Source organism: Helianthus annuus, chromosome 15, assembly GCF_002127325.2.
Source record: "Helianthus annuus cultivar XRQ/B chromosome 15, HanXRQr2.0-SUNRISE, whole genome shotgun sequence".
Lineage (NCBI taxonomy): Eukaryota > Viridiplantae > Streptophyta > Magnoliopsida > Asterales > Asteraceae > Helianthus > Helianthus annuus.
In genome coordinates, this window is record NC_035447.2 from 100,492,706 (window position 1) to 100,511,474 (window position 18,769).

Below are 18,769 nucleotides of genomic sequence, written 5' to 3' on the forward strand. Positions count from 1 at the left end.
CGATTCTGGTTGATCATCTGTTTCTTGCATACAACTTCAATTTTCATGTGGCCCACCACACCCTTCACAAGCCATGACCGAGACTGTTTTTGTCTTTTCTAACTTTTTAATTTTTGAAGAAAGGGCCTCGATTTGGGCTTGTAAAGAAGTGTTTTCATCAACCATATGGGCGCCCGGGGCAATGGATTTATTGCCTCGGGGAGTGTGCCATTGAAAATTGGTTTGAGCAATTTCCTCAATTTGATTATATATTTCCTGCGGGCGGCGATTACCTAAAAGTCCCCCGGAGCTAGAGTCAAGTGTTTGTCTAGTATGTGGCAACAATCCATTATAGAAAGTGGATACTTGTTGCCACACCGCAAGACCGTGATGAGGACACTTTCGTAATAGCTCCTTGAACCTCTCTCAAGTTTCATATAAGGATTCCCCCTCGTCTTGCGAATATGTATTAATTTCAGTCATTAATTTAGCCGTTTTAGCGGGAGGGTAATACTTATATAGAAATTTTTGGGCTAGTTCATCCCAGGTGTTTACCGAACCAACTGGGAGGGTGTTAAGCCAAGCTTTTGCTCGGTCTTTAAGTGAGAATGGAAACATTCGAAGGCGGATTGCGTCATTTGATGCTCCATTGATCCGAAAGGTATCACATATTTTTAAGAAATTAGTGATATGTAGGTGGGGATCCTCGTCCGCAAGCCCATGAAAGGTTGCAGAGTTTTGAAGCATCTGTATCAAATGTGGCCGAAGTTCGAAATTGTTGGCTTCGACATTCGGTGCATTGATAGCGGCGCCGAGATTACCTATGGTGGGGCGTAGGTAATCCATGAGGGTACGTTGGTCCGCCATTGGAAGTGGGTCCCCCGAAACCTTCTCTTGGTTTTTAGCTTCTAGTCTTTTTCTGAGAAAGCGTTCGGGTTCTTCTAGAGGTTCTTTTATATCTTTATTAGAACTGGAGCTCATACACTACGTAGAGGTGGCGTCTGGTTCCAAGTCCTGCAACAAAAACAAAAAGAAATGCTGGTCAGAAAGTTCACCACGGCCCCGTGCTCGGTGAGCACGGCCCGTGGTCGGAGTTGCAGCGATTGTTTTCCGGATCCCTGTTACTGGAAAGTTGGACACGGCCCCGTGCTGCACTGACACGGCCCCGTGCTCAGCCTTCTGTAACTCGGAAAATAAAAACTGCCAGTACCGATGCTGGGCACGGCCCGTGTCCGACCGGGCCGGGGACACAAGGATTTTAATTAAGTTAGGAATCAACGGCCTAATCATCTTTTTATTTATTTTTTTAATTTTTAGGATTTTCTTTAGTTTTTCAGCTTCTGCAGAGCTCAGCACGGGCCGTGCCCGCTGAACACGCCCCCGTGCTCAATAATTGGAACTGGCAATCCTGTTTTAAGTCAGACAGTAAGCTGAACACGGGGCCGTGCTCACTCAACACGCCCCCGTGCCCAAGATTCACTTACTGAAAACAGAACCGTTAGATCCCGGCGGTTGGTAATTTCTGACATAAACATGAGTGATAGTAATTCTTTTTACTTTCGGCACTCTTATGGTACGTTATGTCAATTATGTGGAGGCGAACATGAAGAAGTAAAATGTTACTTTCTAAATTATAGGCCCCACTACGTAGACCCACCGATTCCTTATAACCTTAAGAGGGGCGAAAGTAAAAACAATCACTATCTCTCCCTCGAATGCGCCCAGCCAGATATTTTAGGGGAAATGCTTCTTGACGAGTTATTTCAACTAGAAGAGCTAATTCTAAATTGGTCAAAAGAGCTTAGGAAGGATTTTATTGATCCACCCCAAGACACTGACCATGAAGAAATGTTGGGATCGCATTCCGACAACCTCGTTGCTTCCAAAAATACCTTCATACCTAGCAAAGACTTGGACGATAGTCGTCCCTGTGCCGATTGTGCCGTGAAGGACTCTCCATCGACTTCGTTCGGTGCATACATAGACCTGAGCGATTCGGCATACACCTTCTTTAACGAGAGCCCGGGAAAGGGTTGGACTTGTCCACCTAGAATGAAAATAGGAATTACCCTCACCGACAACCTCTTGCGTTCTCGCCTTAGTCTAGGACAATTAAGGTATCTTAGGCACTTTGGGGTTGTTCCAACCAGTAAGGAACCACCCGATAGCAATGAGATCCTTAGAAGAAACAAAACTCCATAAGACAGCCTCCAGACACGGGGCCGTGTCCAGGTCAACACGCCCCCGTGCTCATCTAAAAGATTCTCTGCTGATTTTGTCAGAATACGGACAAAATGTGTCAGGATTTCCTCTGCACACGGGGCCGTGCCCAACCAACACGGGGCCGTGTCCAGTGCGCTGTCGTTTTCTTTAAATGTAGCCTGATCCCTGCTCATTTTTTACCACCTCAAAAGACAGAGATTCCTGGGATCTTCACTAGGTAAGTGCTAAAAGAAGGTTCCCAAGGACCATCTTGTCCCTTCCACTTTTATTCATTACCTTTTCTTTCAAATTTTTCAAACATTTCCTCCATGAAAGCTTGGAAGCTCCATGATTCCAACCTTTCATGAGAAGTTTGTAAGATTATTTGCTAAGGATTCTTGTTTAAAGTTAGTTGAATAACTTTGTTTTAAATTATCTGTGCTTAAAACCCAGTTGAAAATCATGAAAATAATTTAAAACTCCAAGACTCCTTAGCCTAAAATCCTGCAGACAAATGGACACGCGGCCGTGCTCAGCGAGCACGGGGCCGTGTCCGAGGCACTGTTTCGTAAAAATTTAGCTTTCTTCGGTTTCTTTCTCAGAAAATGGCAAGCAGAACAAGCGGAACATCTTCAAGAAATAACCGACAAGGGAGGAGATCATCGACGGCAAAAGACTCTCTTGTAAACTATGTTTACGCCCTAAGGGAGGCTATTGATGAAATGACGGGAGTGGAGGAAGCATTGGTCGACCGTATCAACCATCTGACAGTAGGGGGCTGGAGGGCTGTCTCCGAGAGGTAAACCTCTTGCACCAGAGGTTAAACCTTCTCGCCTCCCCGCCTTTGGTACCTATAATAACCCAAATGGCGTGGAACGTGGTGCCCGAGGTCGTCATTCCGGCCGAGTGGTACGCCATGCACCAAGAGCCTCCGCAAAGGGTGGTGCAAGGAGTCCCGGTGAATATTCCCCCTCAGCCACAAATTACTGAGGAAAATGAAGCCGCCTTCTTCCTTCCAAGGGAGATAGAAGAATGGCTTTAAACGACATTTAGGGAAGAAAATCTTCGGCCGGAAGTCCTACTATATCGGGAAACTATTCTCAAAATTTTCTTAAAAAAAAGTAGAACTCTTTATGATAACCTCGTGTACCTCCTGACCTATTTAGTTAAGTTTTTATTTTATCTTATTTTAGGAATATTATGTAAGATCTCTCTATGATTTCAATGAAATGATGGTTTTAAAGTTTGAATGGTCCATAATAAATAAAACACACTCATGGTGGTAAAGGATGAAAAGGGAAACGAGAAACATGGCCCCATGCACAAGAACAAGGCAACCCGACATCAATTTCTCCAATACAGAAGGTTCAACACGGGCCGTGTCCAACCAACACGGCCCCGTGCTGCACCCCCTGCAGAAAAATGCCCAGTTCAGGTAACTGGACACGGGCCGTGTTCACCAGACACGCCCCCGTGTCCAGGCTTCTGTTTCTTTTCTTTAATTTTCGTTACTGGCACCTGAACACGGGGCCGTGTCCGGTCCCCACGGGGCCATGTCCAGACAGCCAGTAACATAAAATCTTTGCTTTTAACACCATATTACACATTCAATCAACCTAAAAATTTATTTTTGGGACACATTGAGGACAATGTGTAATTTAAGTGTGGGGGGGATGCTAAAACCTTGAAATTTTGCAAGTCCTAAAAACAAGCCTTACACAAAACTTTATTGGAACCGCTAATCATCCCAAATTTTTTTTTTCAAAAACTTTCAGTTTTTCTTTACTTGTCTAAAGTTTAAGTTGGGAATTCTAAGATTAATAAGGTTATATTTTTGTAAGTTTACAACCGATAGCGTCGTGATAAAAAGAACTAACATAAGAAAATTATGAAACGACATAACAAGCTTAGTTAAAATTCGATTATATGTACTTGATCACATAGAAAAACCCATTCCCACAAAAAGTGAGTTTTGAGCCTTTATTGAGCATACAAATACACATCTTTAGACTAAATGCTCATTTTTCGTTTCTTGTGTGAATAGCCGCTTGGTTCTTACGACTCTAGAACTTGCCACGACGATTCATTCCCGGTCCTTACCAACTTAAACCCAAGTAAGTAAATGATGGAGGCATTAAGACTAACCCTTTTTCTTTCAAAACCATTATTTTCATTTTTCTTTTCACCCACCTAAAAACTCCCCCTAGTTAACCCCTTTGAGCCTAAACCTTTCATTTCTTTACCTTAAAACCCCTTTTACCCACCAAAACCCTTTTTATTTTTACCTTTTATTTTAGTAATAAGCTCGGTTTTCATGTGACAAAAAAAATGATGAAGAAGTAGAAATAAACAAACAAAGCTCTTAAAACAAAAAGCTTGTTTGAAGAAATACTTCATTAAGAATAAAAAGTCACTAAAACAAAATGTTTTACGAAAACCGACGCTTTTTACGCTTTTCGCCCTTTTCTACTAACCACTAACCCACTCACCCACCTTTAGCCCAAGCCTTTACCCAAAAAAGTGCTCTTGATATTTACAAAGGTAACAAGTTAAAAAGGAGGAGGATTGATTGCTTGGCAAGCTTATGGTAGGAATAAGTTCCATGCCGCTCTCGAGTGATTCACTAAAAATACACCTTCGGCCGAGTGTGAGTGATTTCTCCCGTGAGGTATGTGAACTTGTATATAAATGGAATTTTAAAAAAAAGGCATGCTATGCCCAAATAAGTAATTTCTCCTATGAAACGTTCTAAATAAATCATAACGAATAGGATTGTAAATAAATAAAAATAAAACCCAAAAAGATCTTGGATTTCCGACACTCTATGACAAGCCAAAACCTTCTCTTCTACCTATTCCATTTGGGAGTGTAAGCCACATATTAAAGAGTTTTGCTTGAGGACAAGCAAAAGTTCAAGTGTGGGGGTATTTGATGTGTGTAAAATGCAACATATAAATTACATCAAATGAGGCATAAAACTAGCCCTTTTTTAGTACTAATGTTGGAAAAAGAGTGTTTTTGTCTTCCTTTTGTATTTTCAGGATAAAATGAGCTCAAATTCACAAAAGAAGCAAAAAGACAGCTAAATCTGACATAAATACAAGAAAAGGAACATAAGTGGATTGCCCGACCCCTCAACAGCATCCTCCCAAGCAAAATAGAGAAGGCAGAAGACTGAACACGCCCCGTGCTCAGCCAGCACGGGGTCGTGCCCAAGAAGCAGCAGAAAAGACAAACCTATAGAAGCTTCTATTGCCCACCACGGGGCCGTGTCCAGCGGACACGGGGGCGTGGCAAAAGTACAGCAGGCGCATTAATTGTAATTGCGAATTACAATTAATGAAGAGAGAGAGTGTTAGACATGCACGGGGGCGTGTCCAGCGGACACGGGGCCGTGCCCGGCCTTCTGTTCAGCCTATAAATAGGAGTGCTTGGCTTCATTTCAACCCATCCCTTGGCACACCACCTCTCTCACACTTCATCCACCACCCACCACCATCACAACACCATCATCCACCACCATCATCCATTGTCCATCATAGAGTGTGTGAGTCGTCTCGGGATCCAAGATTGATCGTAAAAGTTCTTGACAATCAAGGCCATGTTTGCCTAAGTCTCTTACATCACTTGGTGAAGACAAGTGTTTAGTATAATACTTTTTATTTTTAATCTTTTGCACTTTTTATTTGGTTTTGTATTAATGACTTTAATAACTAGTTGCTTATGTTGAAGGTGATCTTTCCTTATCGTTTGTCCGTGGTGTCTTGGCATTATTTTACTGTCTATATAAAATAAAAGATTTTCACCATTCATATCTCCATGGTCTATATGGAGGTATGTTGGCTACCTGGTCGGGGGTTAAGGGAACGGTTTGGTAAGGGTCTTGCCCTTGTTCAGCGTTTAGAGGTCCTGCAAGGGACCTGGGTCAAATTTAGTAGGATCTCCTTCAATGCCCATAGGTATTGGATGGCGGGGATCCAAACTCTTTGACCCCCTCATAAGTTAACTACTATTAATACTATAACCCGGCTATTTAGGACTGTATCCCTGCTGACTCAGACTACTTAGTCGAGGGTAACGTCACCGCCAAAAGCGGGGCCTACCATAATTTGCATTAATAACTTAATTCATTATCGTCCAATAATCCAACCCTTTAGGATTGTATCATTTCTGACTCAAACTACTGGGTTGAGGGTAACGTTGCCTTCAAAAGAGGGGCCTACTACAATAACTAAGATAATCTCTTAAACAAGTGCAAAAGTGCGAAAATAATCAAAGGTTATACTAATACACGAGTCGGATCCAAGTGATTCATCTTGTCTATCTGTTTTTATTTTATTTTTATTTTTATTTTTCAGCATTTAGTTAGTTTTTATTTTCTTAGTTAAAAAACCTTTTCTAACATTTTGATTTGATTAGACGTTGAGGATAAGCCGGTACTAAAAGCTCTTGTGTCCTTGGACGACCTCGGTATCTTACCAACACTATACTACGTCCACGATGGGTGCACTTGCCCATATGTGTGTTTAGTGTTAGTAAATATCGTGTTTTATAAATTTAAAACTTGGCTAAAAGTGTAAAAAGGGCTTAAAATATACATCAAAAATATACTACGCTTCGCACACATCACTTAGGCAAACATGGCCTTTAATTGTCAAGAACTCTTACGATCAATCTTGGATCCCGAGACGACTCACACACACTATGATGGACAATGGATGATGGTGGTGGATGATGGTGTTATGGTGGTGGTGGGTGGTGGGTGAAGTGTGAGAGAGGTGGTGTGCCAAGGGATGAGTTGAAATGTCTCCAAGCACTCCTATTTATAGGCTGAACAGAAGCTCGGGCACGGCCCCGTGCCCGCTGGGCACGGCCCCGTGTCCATCCTTGTCTCTCTCCTCATTAATTGTAATTCGCAATTACAATAAATGCGCCTGCAGGAGTCTGACCACGCCCCCGTGTCCACTGGGCACGGCCCCGTGGTGGGCAATAGAAGCTTCTAAAGGTTTGTCTTTTCTGCTGCTTCTTGGACACGGCCCCGTGCTCGCTGAGCACGGGGCGTGTTCAGTCTTCTGTTTTCTTGGTTTTGCTTGGGAAGATGCTGTTGAGGGGTCGGGCATTCCACTTTAGCTCCTTTTCTTGTATTTATGTTAGATTTTGCTGTCTTTTTACTTCTTTTGTTAATTTGAGCTCATTTAATCCTGAAAATACAAAAGGAAGACAAAAACACACTTTTTTCCAACATTAGTACTAAAAAGGGTTAGTTTTATGCCACATTTGATATAATTTATATGTTGCATTTTGCGCATATCACTTGCAACTATGTTGCCTATGGTTGTTTTACTGACACCTGATAAACGTTCTGTTAGTAATAGTTTGTTACATGTCAAAAATCCAAAATAACTAGAAGGGTCTCAATGTAATTGTTCTATAGTGTAGGGGGTTATTTGTTAGTTAGTGGCTCTATAGTTGGGTGTGTTGTAACAGATGGATCTATCGATGATTTAAGTTTAACTCCTTCTTATCTGTGTTTCTTCTTCTCATTATCGATCAATAATTTGATACGTAACAATGGTATCAGAGCCAGAACTCGGAGTGGTGGCCTGGAGAGAGTCAGTCGTGACCAACGTGGCCATGACCAACGAGGCTCGGAGTGGTGGCCCATGGAGTGGTGGCCTGGAAAGAGCCAACCGTGACCAACATGGCCGTGACCAACGAGGACGTTGGCCCTTAAGGAGAGTCGATTGTTATGGACTAATACCATTGCAAGGTATGGGACTTGTCCCACATCAGTTGTATGGGGAACTGATGTGGGGTTTATATACCAAATGGGCTCTCTCACCTACTACACTAGTCTTTTGGGTTGTGTTCTCTCGTTTGGTATGTAACATTGGTATCAGAGCTATCCATCCTCTTGACCTGAGGGTGTAGTAACAATCAGATTTCAGATTTCAGTGATTAAAGCAATTACAGCAACAACAAAAGCGGTGTAACAATCAGAATTCAATCGAACAGGTAGCAGTGATTCACATCAACGATTTGAAGGCAAGAATCAAGGAAATCGGAGATTCAATCTAAGAAGACCGAATATTCAACTCAAGGGATCGTTGATTTAGCAGCAGCAACATCAAGAACAAATGACTACCATGGAATTAGCAATGGAGGAGATCATGTCAATAAGGCAAGAAGGTACATTTTTCGATTACTCTAGTGTATTTCAATCTTTGTTTGAAAGGGTTAAGAATTCTGAAGATATGAGTGAGGTCTATGCTATATACCTTTTCATTGATGGTCTAGAACCAAGAATTAGAGAAATGTTCATCACATGGCATCAATATAGTTATCATAAGGTGAAAGACTTTATTTCTTTAGCCTTAAAAATATATGCTAATAAATTGCAAGATTCATTTTCTCCGTTTGATCCTAAATCTTCTTTCTACGTAAAGGAATTAGTTTTTGATTCTAGGAAAATTCTTGATGAAATAATGGAAGGTAATGAATCCTTTAAGGATGGTAAGATTCAAGAAATTAGTAATGAAGATAGGGTGTTTGATGAGTCCGCCTACAAGGTGTTTGATGAAATGCTTGAAAGGTTTAGTGGCGAAATTAAGGTTCAAATCCATGATGAATCTGAGAATGATAATGAGAAATTTGAAAATGAAGTGGTCTTTCTAAATGAAGATTTGAGTATTCAAAATCTGTGTGATAGTATTGATTCACGCAAAGATGAAAACAAGGATGTGAAATTGAAGTGTTTGGATGTTCTGCATGAAGTTGTGTCAGTAGTTGATGATGAAATGCCTAAAAGGTTTGGGAAAGAGATTCAAGAACCGTTTGATGGTGATGATACAAAGAAAAATGAAAAGGATAATAAAAATGATCAGATTCATCTTTATCTTTGTGATAATGATAAGAAAATCAATATAGATCATGAAAATGAACAAGAAAATCAGTCAAAAATAAGAATCAACAGCTGGTTAGTTTCTTCAAACATGTCTGATGATGAAAATAAGAATGTGGGCTGTGAATTTGAGCAAATAAATCTGAAAAAAATGAAGGGTGAATCAACTTCTTGGGTTTTTCTTGATTATGTAGATATTAGTATCCAATTAAAAGTGGTTCACCAAAAGATAAGGGAAGAAGAACTATTTCTGGTGTTCATTCCTAACGCAATAGGCCGAAATCTCTTCAAGATGAAGGCATGGGTGTATATGTGGCATAGATGGAAAATCAAACTAGGATGGATCAAAATTAGTTCAAGAGGGCTCTTACGAAGTCCTACATGCTATTATTTTCAAGACTGTTATCTACACATTTGTTATTTGTGCATTAGGACAACCTTAGATTTTATACAAGAGAGTGACAACAACAATCAAGGGGCTATTACTATATCACCAGGAAGAAAAGGACAGGGAGAATATTGGGGGTCGTGAATGATGAATGACGCAGCAGGGTTATAGATAAAGGAGCAAGAGAAGGTCAAGTTTTATCATCAAAAGATTTCAAAATGTCAAGAAAAAGTTGTCCGAGATAAAGCTAAAGAAGCACGTGTTGTTGATTTCTTAATTTTCAAGGTTCTTGGAATTTATATTCTTCAATTTTCTCTACGAAAATTACCCTCATCTTCAAGGATATCTTCACAAGAAGTTATCACCACTAGCCTTGTTTGTGTGAACCCAAAAGATATGAAATTAAATACCAAAGGACTAAAGGAAGCAAAACCATGTGGTGTTGGTCTAGTGACATCAACAGAAGAAAACAAGGATTTTAATCCTTTTCTAGCAAAACATGAAGTTGAGCAGAGGTTTGGTGGTCAAGCATTCTTTTTTGTTTTTGACACTTTTGATTAATGGGTTGGGTTTTTATTTTGTACTTTTGAGGTCAAAAGTCTTATAGGAGGGAAGTATTGTTACGTGTCAAAATAACTAGAAGGGCCTCAATGTAATTGTTCTATAGTGTAGGGTGTTATTTGTTAGTTAGTGGCTATATAGTTGGGTGTGTTCTAACAGATGGATCTATCGATGATTTGAGTTTAACTCCTTCTTCTCTGTGTTTCTTCTTCTCATTATCGATCAATAATCTGATACGTAACATAGTTTTTTTCTTGATAAAAAAAATATGTTTAGCATTCGCAAATATAAACCAAGCCAGAGGTTTATATAAATACGTTTTAACAGGGTAGCCAAACAAACACACATCAATATAAGTTTTACATATTCAATTAAATTTATTATTTGTTTGCTATAAACACATAATCACTTACAACGTTTGTATCATATGTTAATATTCTTTTTATAATAAAAAAAAATCATTTCACAACGTATCTAAGAACCAGGGCCGTCTCCGAAAACGTAAAAAAAAAATTGGCCCTGTGCGAGATAAAAATTTGGGCCCTATTTGCAAAACCCTTGATTCGATGTTCCAAAAAAATCCTGCACCGATGATGATGATATCCTGGTTAACCCTTAATTTCGACCTTAAACAAAACCCTTTACATCGATGATGATGATCGCATGGTCTGGTCACACAGCGAACACAGCGCCTGATGTTCTTCTTTTCCCGCACAGTCGCACAATGCCCAACGCCCTCTAATGGGTTTGATTTGAAATATGTTGCCTATTAAACTGTTATACTAAGGCATACCCATTTCAATTGGGTTTATTCATTTCGTGTGCACACACCCATACACTAGTTCATTTAAACACATGCCCATTTAAACTTAATAAACAGGCCCTATAAGACTTAAACATAGGTCTAATAGTTTTGGGGTTATTGCACTGGAAATCGTTTCAGGAAGGAGTAATATGAAATATCGGCCGGCTGAAGAATCTATTTGTCTTGTTGATTGGGTAAAATCGTTTTGACTGAAACTACAGTTTTATATTATCCTACCCACAAATCCCAGTTAACTCACAGTCTTATTATCATTATATTTCTTCCATTCTTAAGGTTGTTTCTCTAAAACAAAAAGGGGAGTTTGATGGACTTGGTGGATCCAAGACTGGATTCTGATTTCAACAAAAGGAGAGTTTGATAGACTTGGTGGATCCAAGACTAGTTCATTAACACAGACCCATTTAAACTTAATAAACAGGCCTTGTAACATTTAAACACAGGCCTAATAATTTTTTATAAAAACATACAGAATTTTTTTTAAATATATATATAAAAAAGAAATTTTTGGGCCCTATATTGGTTTGGGCCCTGTGCACAGGCCCATTCTGCACTTGGCCATAGACGGCCCTGCTAAGAACGTATATAAAGCTACCAAAATCTGATAAGGGTATTGTTACATCCAAAATCCGAAAGGGTATTGTTACATCCAAAATCGACACCTTTGACGTTATAGACTTGGTAGCAGTGCTAGGTATACAAAACTCTGGTTCGTATTCATCTTCTTGGTGCCATTGTGGTGTCGATCTCCTCTTCTTGGATCACAATATTTGCTGCAGCCACAAGAAACCTGTTAGTCATTAGAGGGCCCATGAGCTTGAAGCCACGTGAGCACTTGGACGTTAGAGTCAGTCCAGGCAGGCCACATAATAAAATTATCATGACATTTGTGTATGCATGTAACAGTATATGTAAAGAGAAAAAGTTTAACCTGGCTTCTGGTTCTTAATTCTAATGGGCCAGCCTTAACTTAACATGGGCTAATCAAAACTGGACCCACTTAGGTTGGGCCTGTCTTGTTGGATTTGGTTCAGCTATGAGGATACCCCAAGGCACATTCTGGTATATTGTAGCTAAAATGCTTCACATGTTAACTTCAAGTTTATGAAAGAGTTAAACGCATGGTTGGTCCCGGTGGTTTGCAATTAATTTTTGCAGAGTTGGTCCCCAGACTTCAATAGTTACATTAATGATTCCAGTGGTTGCAATTTTTGAACTCTGGTGTTCCTTATCACTAACTTCTGCTAGATTTTAGACGGAGTTAGGCAATGTGATCAAAATGACAAAAAATGGAAAAGTCAGGTACCCAGAGGAGGAAAAAAACTATTTGGACTAAAGTGACAATTTTGGTCAAACCTCAAGGACTAAAATGGCAATTTACTCTTCAAGTTTAAATGCAAAAATACCATGAATAAAAAGTGAATAATATACATACAAATCAACATGATTGCACAGATTTATAATATACAACAACTGCAATGGGTTGTTTGGTCACAACTTTTAGTGACCATGAGACTACATACAAAGACTTATGACCCAAAGTTACAGGGTGACACACAAAGGTCATAATCAAATGACTGTACGTACATCAAGTGTTATCAAATCGTTCTCTCGCACTATTCAGGCAGGAACGGCAGCCTAGCAACACTTGTACCTGCAACACCACCGGTCGGCGGTGAACCGGGTGCGGATGAAGTCGGTTTAGAGTTTTTTCCCGATTTCTTGTTCAACTTGTGGGGAAGAATCTGCAGCCTTGGATTAAGGTCGGTTCCTGAGTTTTCTACGGTCAACTGATAACTCCTTACGAGCTCGAGTTGTTGAGCGATTATCTCCGAGCATCTTGGGAGAAGCTCTACGGGTTCGCCACTTGGAATCACGATGTACTCGATTGCAAGTCGAACTTCCTATAGATCACCAAAATAGAAGGTAAATGAAGTTGACATCTCTCAGTGTTAACCTTAGTTAAACAAAAATAAAATGCCATTTTCGTATTTTCGTCCCTGAGGTTTGGCCAGTTTTGCAACTTTCGTCCAAAGGTTTATTTTTTCGCATCTGAATCCAAAAGGTTTGAAATCTTGCCATTTTCATCCGGCTCGTTAGCTCCATCCATTTTTCTCCGTTAAATCAGAGGTATTTCCGTTTTTTTGTTAACTTAAAGGGCAATCCGGTGTTTTTAACTTTATGTAAACAGACCGAATACCCCTGAAAAAGATTGAATTGTCCTTTAAGTTGGCAAAAAGACGGAAATACCCCTGACTTAACAGAGAAAAATGGATGGAGTTAACGAGCCGGATGAAAATAGCAAGATTTCAAACCTTTTGGATCCAGATGCGAAAAAACAAACCTTTGGATGAAAGTCGCAAAACTGGCCAAACCCCAGGGAAGAAAGTAGCATTTTACTCTTTATCTTAAATTTCTATAAAATTAATGAAAGAGAACAAATTGCCAACAGATAAACCCAACCCGACCCGTTTTGGCCACACCTAAAAACTAAACCGGTTTTACCCGTTACCCGGCTCACCCTTCCAACTTAAACGTAACTTATCGTTTTTGAATATATCACGAAAATGAAGTAAAAGGCAAGGGGATCGATAGCACCTCCAAGGCATCAATCTCCTCTAATGACGGTTTTCTTCTTGGCACATCATCTTCAATCTCGATATCCATAGAAACTTTTCTGAGTTGCTTTGATCTCGAACCAAACGAGTCTCTTCCAAGAATCATGCGGATAGCTTTGACCATTTGAGCCATGGTCGTTGACTGCAGTGTAAAACCGTCAATAAATGTACAGTCAAATTCATATATCCTGTCGGAAGTAAACTGTAAAAGTCAAGATCATATCGAAATTACCTTGATGACAAACACAGGCAACTGGTGAAATTTAGCCACACTGCGAATCCAAGGGTTCTCCTTCATCTCGAAACTAGATGCTAATATAGCATCTGCGTTGCTAATATCGTCGGTTACGTCAATTTCCTCTGTAAGCCCCATCACCATTGCTACTTGTTGTAGGTCAGCTTCCAATATCTAGAGTGCCAACATGCTAATATGAGCCTTTTTTTTAGTTTAGTTTAGTATGCTAACATGAGCTTTTTTTTTTTTTTTTTTTTTTTTTTGCTTTTTTGAGTTTAGGTTTTTTTTTTTAACGAACATAACCGAGAGCGATAAGGAAAAACCGCTTTTAACTTTCGAAAATTTTAAACGAATTGCGCAGATACCCTTTTGGACATATTTTTTAACTTTTTCTTTCGTTTGCTATAATAAGTGCACCGAAACCAACCGGGTTCATATCTTTTATTTTTACGTTTACCTTTGTTATTTACCTTATTGTTTTATCTTTTCTTTTTATTTTGATGTTCAGGACCGAGCTGCGACACAAATAACATTAACACATTTAGATATCATGAAAAAGTGTATCGTACAAAATGCCTTAATGTATGAAGCGTACGCTATGGCAAGTTCGCATGTTATAATCCCAGAAAGAAAAAATTCGCATGTTAAAAAAAATTAATTTCGCATGTTAAAAAAAATCGCATGTTGCTGAAAAAAACCAAAATCGCATGTTGAAAAAAAAATTGCATGTTGATACTGCATCTCGTACGCAACGTACATTAAGACAATTTGTACAATAACCGGCCTCTAGATATCATTTTATTTAATTTTACGAATTTATTTATCAGTTGTCATTGTGCGTGATACGTAGTGAATTCCAATCGCGTCTTGGCGCAACGCGCAGGTTACTACAACCCTAGTTTAGAGGTTGCAACTTCGTCTCATCAATCTATGAACGACCTGATTCGGGGTTGACTTTTTATCTCAAAAACAGTTGGGAGTGTAGGTTACCTTATACGTATAAACATACACCGGTGCGTTTTTTCTGCTTTGTTGTTTAGTGCTCAACTTTCTGAATTTGGTAAAATGTTCTTCATCTTCGTCATCAAAATCATCCTTAACGCCTTCATGAACCTGCTCAGTCCTTTCTGAATTGGTCATTTCTGGCGTTGAAACAACCTCTACATTCACCTTCTTACTAATCTTTTTATGCTCATCTCGGCTTGATTTTTCAAAATAAAATGGCGTATTTTCATCTTCCTCGTCTGGTATTTCAACCCGTGTCACTTCATCAGCGTGTTTAGATCCGTCTAAAGATCTTTCAGCTTCAGCGTCCATACGACGGACTTCAAACAACGGAGATTTACCTGTTTCCAACCAATTTTCTTAGTTTTTTTTTTCTGCGTAAAATGCCATTTTCGTCTCTAAGATTTGGCCAGTTTTGCGACTTTCGTCCAAAGGTTTGTTTTTCCGCATCTGAACCAAAGGGTTTGAAATCTTGCCATTTTCATCCGGCTCGTTAACTCCATCCATTTTTTAACGTTAAGTCAGGGGTAAAAATGTCATTTAGATATTTGTTTTGTTTAGTTATATAAAAATGGCAAGATTAAATGACGGAAATACCCCTGACTTGACATTAAATAATTGATGGAGTTAACGAGTCGGGTGAAAATGGCAAGATTTCAAACCTTTTGGATCCAGGTACGAAAAAACAAACCTTTGGACGAAAACCGCAAAAGTGGCCAGACCTCAGGGACGAAAATGGCATTTTACTCTTTTTTTTTGGGACGGGAGGGTGATACATAACAAAATATATATGTATGGATTTTGAAGCACCTGCAAGTATAGCATCCACAGTAGCATCCAATCTATGATGAATGCAATACTCCGTTCTCGATATCATTTCAACCGCACACGAAAATGTAGGAGGCCCTTTCCGCTCAAGTATAGTCTTCTGCACTTTCCGTTTCCTCGCTTCTTCATCACCAAGAGTAACGCTCTATGCACATGCAAAACATTTATAAACCACTTATCATAACATAAATCGGCCCACAAAGAAAATTGAAAGATGAGTTGAATCATAAACCTCGATGCCACCAACAAGAATTTGTAACGACGGGTTTTTTATTATGCTTTCTATCGTTACTCCATGTGCAGTCGCAACAAGCTGAACTCCTCGCTGAGCAATCGTACCCGCAGCCAACGCCTCAAGCTCGGTTCCAATCTCGTCGATTATAATTGTTTGAGGCATGTGATTTTCAACTGCTTCGATCATCACCTATTAAAATATCCAAGAAAATTATCGGATTATAGATTATGTCATTATACCGTAGTAGTTAATGGCGAATAGCGATACACTAGAAAAAAAATATTAAAAATTTATATCCATATTATATCAAAATACCCTGGTACATACGCTATTTTACATGTATATTTAACAAAAACCTAAAATCCAGCTATTTTATAGCTATAATTAATCGCTATTTATATTTAAAAAAAGAAAAAACTAAAATCCCGCTATCTATCACTCATACCCTGTAGCGACCTTCGACTTATACGCTACGTTGTTCGCTACAGCGACCGCTATTGATAACTATGCATTATACTACTTGCAGGTTACAAGAATCATTACAACGAAGAAAGCCCAATATAAAGTTAAACACATACATTGTGTTGCATATTAACATTTGGAACTTGCATTCTTCTTGCACGTCCTATGCCCGAATGAGGAACATCCCCGTCACCTCCTATCTCATTAGAGGTATCTATAATGACAACACGCTTCTTTCGCTCATCTGCCAACATTCTAGCGATTTCTCTACAATAATAACGTCAAACATACGGCATTGTTATTTTTCCTTAAGACGCAATGCTAAAAAGTTAAGAACATAATATACCTGATTAAGGTTGTTTTGCCAACTCCAGGTGGTCCAATAACCAATATGGAACCTCCCCCTTCAACCAAATCACGAACAATTTCCGCACTGCCGGATATAGCTCGACCCACACGACAAGTGAGACCGATTATTTGCCTTTTGCGGTTGCGAATGGCACTTATTCGGTGTAGAGAATGATCAATGCCTGATCGGTTGTCATCCGAAAATTCACCAACCTTCAAAGAAAGAAGCAATCACTACTTTTTAAATTTTCCTAGCGGTAGTTTACTATTATCATTATTATTGTATACTGTACTAATAGCTCTGCTGCTATGAGTGAGATTTTACTGGGTATTTTGTTTGTTTCCAAATAAGATGCAAGTAAATTAAATAACTTAAATAACATTAACATTAAGGGTGAAGGGGGCACCCCCCTAATTAGGTGAGGGAAAACTTTTTTTAACCCAAGCATACGTTGCCATGTTATTTCCCCTCTATAACTTCCCTCTTGTCCAAAAACGTACGTGGTGCACCCCTCTTAGGGGAATTGTTTTTTTATTCAAAAAAAAAAAAAAAAAGAAAAGAAAATTTTTCATTGGTCCATCAGTTCCCTCTCTCCTTCCTTTCTTCGGTGACTCCCCACCGATTTGGCCCCCCGATTTCCCTCCCCTCTTGGTTGGCAGCACCTCACCGCTCGGCAACTTTGGTCCCCGAAGGGAGTCACCGAGGGTGCCCCGCATAGCCTAAACATTATAATATAGTATAGGGTCTTTATCAATCCTCTTTCTAAACATACCAAATAAAATTATAAAAAATAATAATAATTCAAAACTAAAATTAATAACATTTCCAATTAAAAATCCATACAAACAAACTATATAACTATAAAATAGTTGTGCTACCATATGTTGACAGTTAAGTTAGTTATTTTCATTCATAAAAAAATAAAAATAAAAATAAATAAAAAATGAAACCTTTGAAATTGCATGATTTAGATCTTCCAACTTAACAACCTCATCAGAAATAACCCAATCACCAGAAGGAAATCTAGCAAGGGGCTGTCTACCCAAATCCATAACAACCTCAATCATACTCCCAATTTCATTATGCTCAAACAACTTATTCCTCATCCTCAATGGCACCAATTCAAGAATCAAATCAAGCTCAGACCCCACATGAGACTGAGACGTAGAAGCCGAATTCAACACCGACCCATTTCCAAACCCGGCCCGATCTCTCGGCCGGCGCACTTCCGGCGACCGGATCGCCGGCGACGACCCGGTCGAACAGATCCGCCCACCACGTGTTCGACGAAATGCCCCAGAGAAAGAAGTTGAAAATTTGGGGTAGTGCAGGTATGCAAAGGTGGAGGATGGGATTTGGTTCAGATCAACGAGCACAAAATGGGAATTTAAAGCAGTCATGGTGTTGGTTATTTATGTTTCTTGATTTGTTTGAATGGAAATATATACAGAAGTGAGATGATATTTGGGGAGAAAAGGGTGAGTTGAAGGTGAAGAAGAAGAAGATTCGAAGGTAGATTCTAGGAGCATTGAAATTATACGAAACAGAGAGCAAGCAATATACGACAGTTGAAGCCATCCACGTGTTTGGGGACGAGATGTGCACCACAAATCTTTTTGTTTTGTTGTGTTGCTTCTCATCTTCTCTTACTTTGAAAAATTTGGCCTACCCAATAAGAATTTTAGTTCAACAAAAATGGGAGAAGTGTAGTGTATTTATTGAAAATTAATTACGGGCGAAAATAATATTTCAGAAGTTGCGGCTGTGGTGTAAGCAAATCAATCCCCGTTTGTGTGTTATTCGATATTCAATCGTGGAAAATTCAATCGAGTTGAAGACTATATTCCCGAGTTTAATTAAGGGGAGAAAAGAAATGATTCTCTCATTTTCTTTTCTCTTCTCTCCGTTTCTTTATAAATTGGAAAGATTAAATTTAGGCAAAAAAACATCTCATTTTCTCTTCTCTCCTTTAATGAACATCTGGAACACAACTAAAAATTATTGCCTTCCAAATCTTTTCTTTTCTTTCATTTAATGAACCTCGGGAACATAGTGTAAGAGCCTAAACTCAAGCCACATTTTTTAGCTAAAATTCACTCACGAACCTAAACATAAACGAGTATATTAAGGGTGAGAGAGGTGCTTACATGTGATTTATTTTTTTGAAAATTAAAATTTCACTA

General features: G+C 39.2%; 1 protein-coding gene and 1 non-coding gene across 2 annotated transcripts; one reads left to right on the forward strand and one right to left on the reverse strand.

The window, feature by feature from the left end:
- Nucleotides 1-361: 361 nt before the first annotated feature.
- Nucleotides 362-468, forward strand: LOC118487831. Its single transcript, XR_004882774.1, has one exon. It is a non-coding gene; the product is annotated as a small nucleolar RNA R71 (small nucleolar RNA).
- Nucleotides 469-12,243: 11,775 nt separating this feature from the next.
- On the reverse strand, nt 12,244-18,269 carry LOC110898692 (protein SEEDLING PLASTID DEVELOPMENT 1). Its single transcript, XM_022145518.2, has 9 exons — nt 17,537-18,269; nt 16,584-16,798; nt 16,354-16,504; nt 15,773-15,964; nt 15,523-15,685; nt 14,698-15,053; nt 13,705-13,881; nt 13,453-13,614; nt 12,244-12,758 (listed from the first exon to the last, which is right to left on the reverse strand). The coding sequence occupies exons 1-9, from the start codon at nt 17,984-17,986 to the stop codon at nt 12,471-12,473; spliced, it is 2,154 nt and encodes a 717-aa protein (XP_022001210.1). The 5' UTR covers nt 17,987-18,269; the 3' UTR covers nt 12,244-12,470.
- Between the last annotated feature and the right edge of the window lie 500 nt (nt 18,270-18,769).

What these genes read in the sequence shown, in the direction of transcription:
- LOC110898692 (XM_022145518.2), bottom strand. Translation starts at nt 17,986, where the DNA reads ATGACTGCTTTAAATTCCCATTTTGTGCTCGTTGATCTGAACCAAATC. An exon ending in TAAATCATGCAATTTCAAAG is followed by an intron (nt 16,799 to 17,536) that starts GTTTCATTTTTT and finishes CTTTCTTTGAAG; the next exon opens with GTTGGTGAATTTTCGGATGA. An exon ending in AGGAGATTGATGCCTTGGAG is followed by an intron (nt 12,759 to 13,452) that starts GTGCTATCGATC and finishes GGTGATCTATAG; the next exon opens with GAAGTTCGACTTGCAATCGA.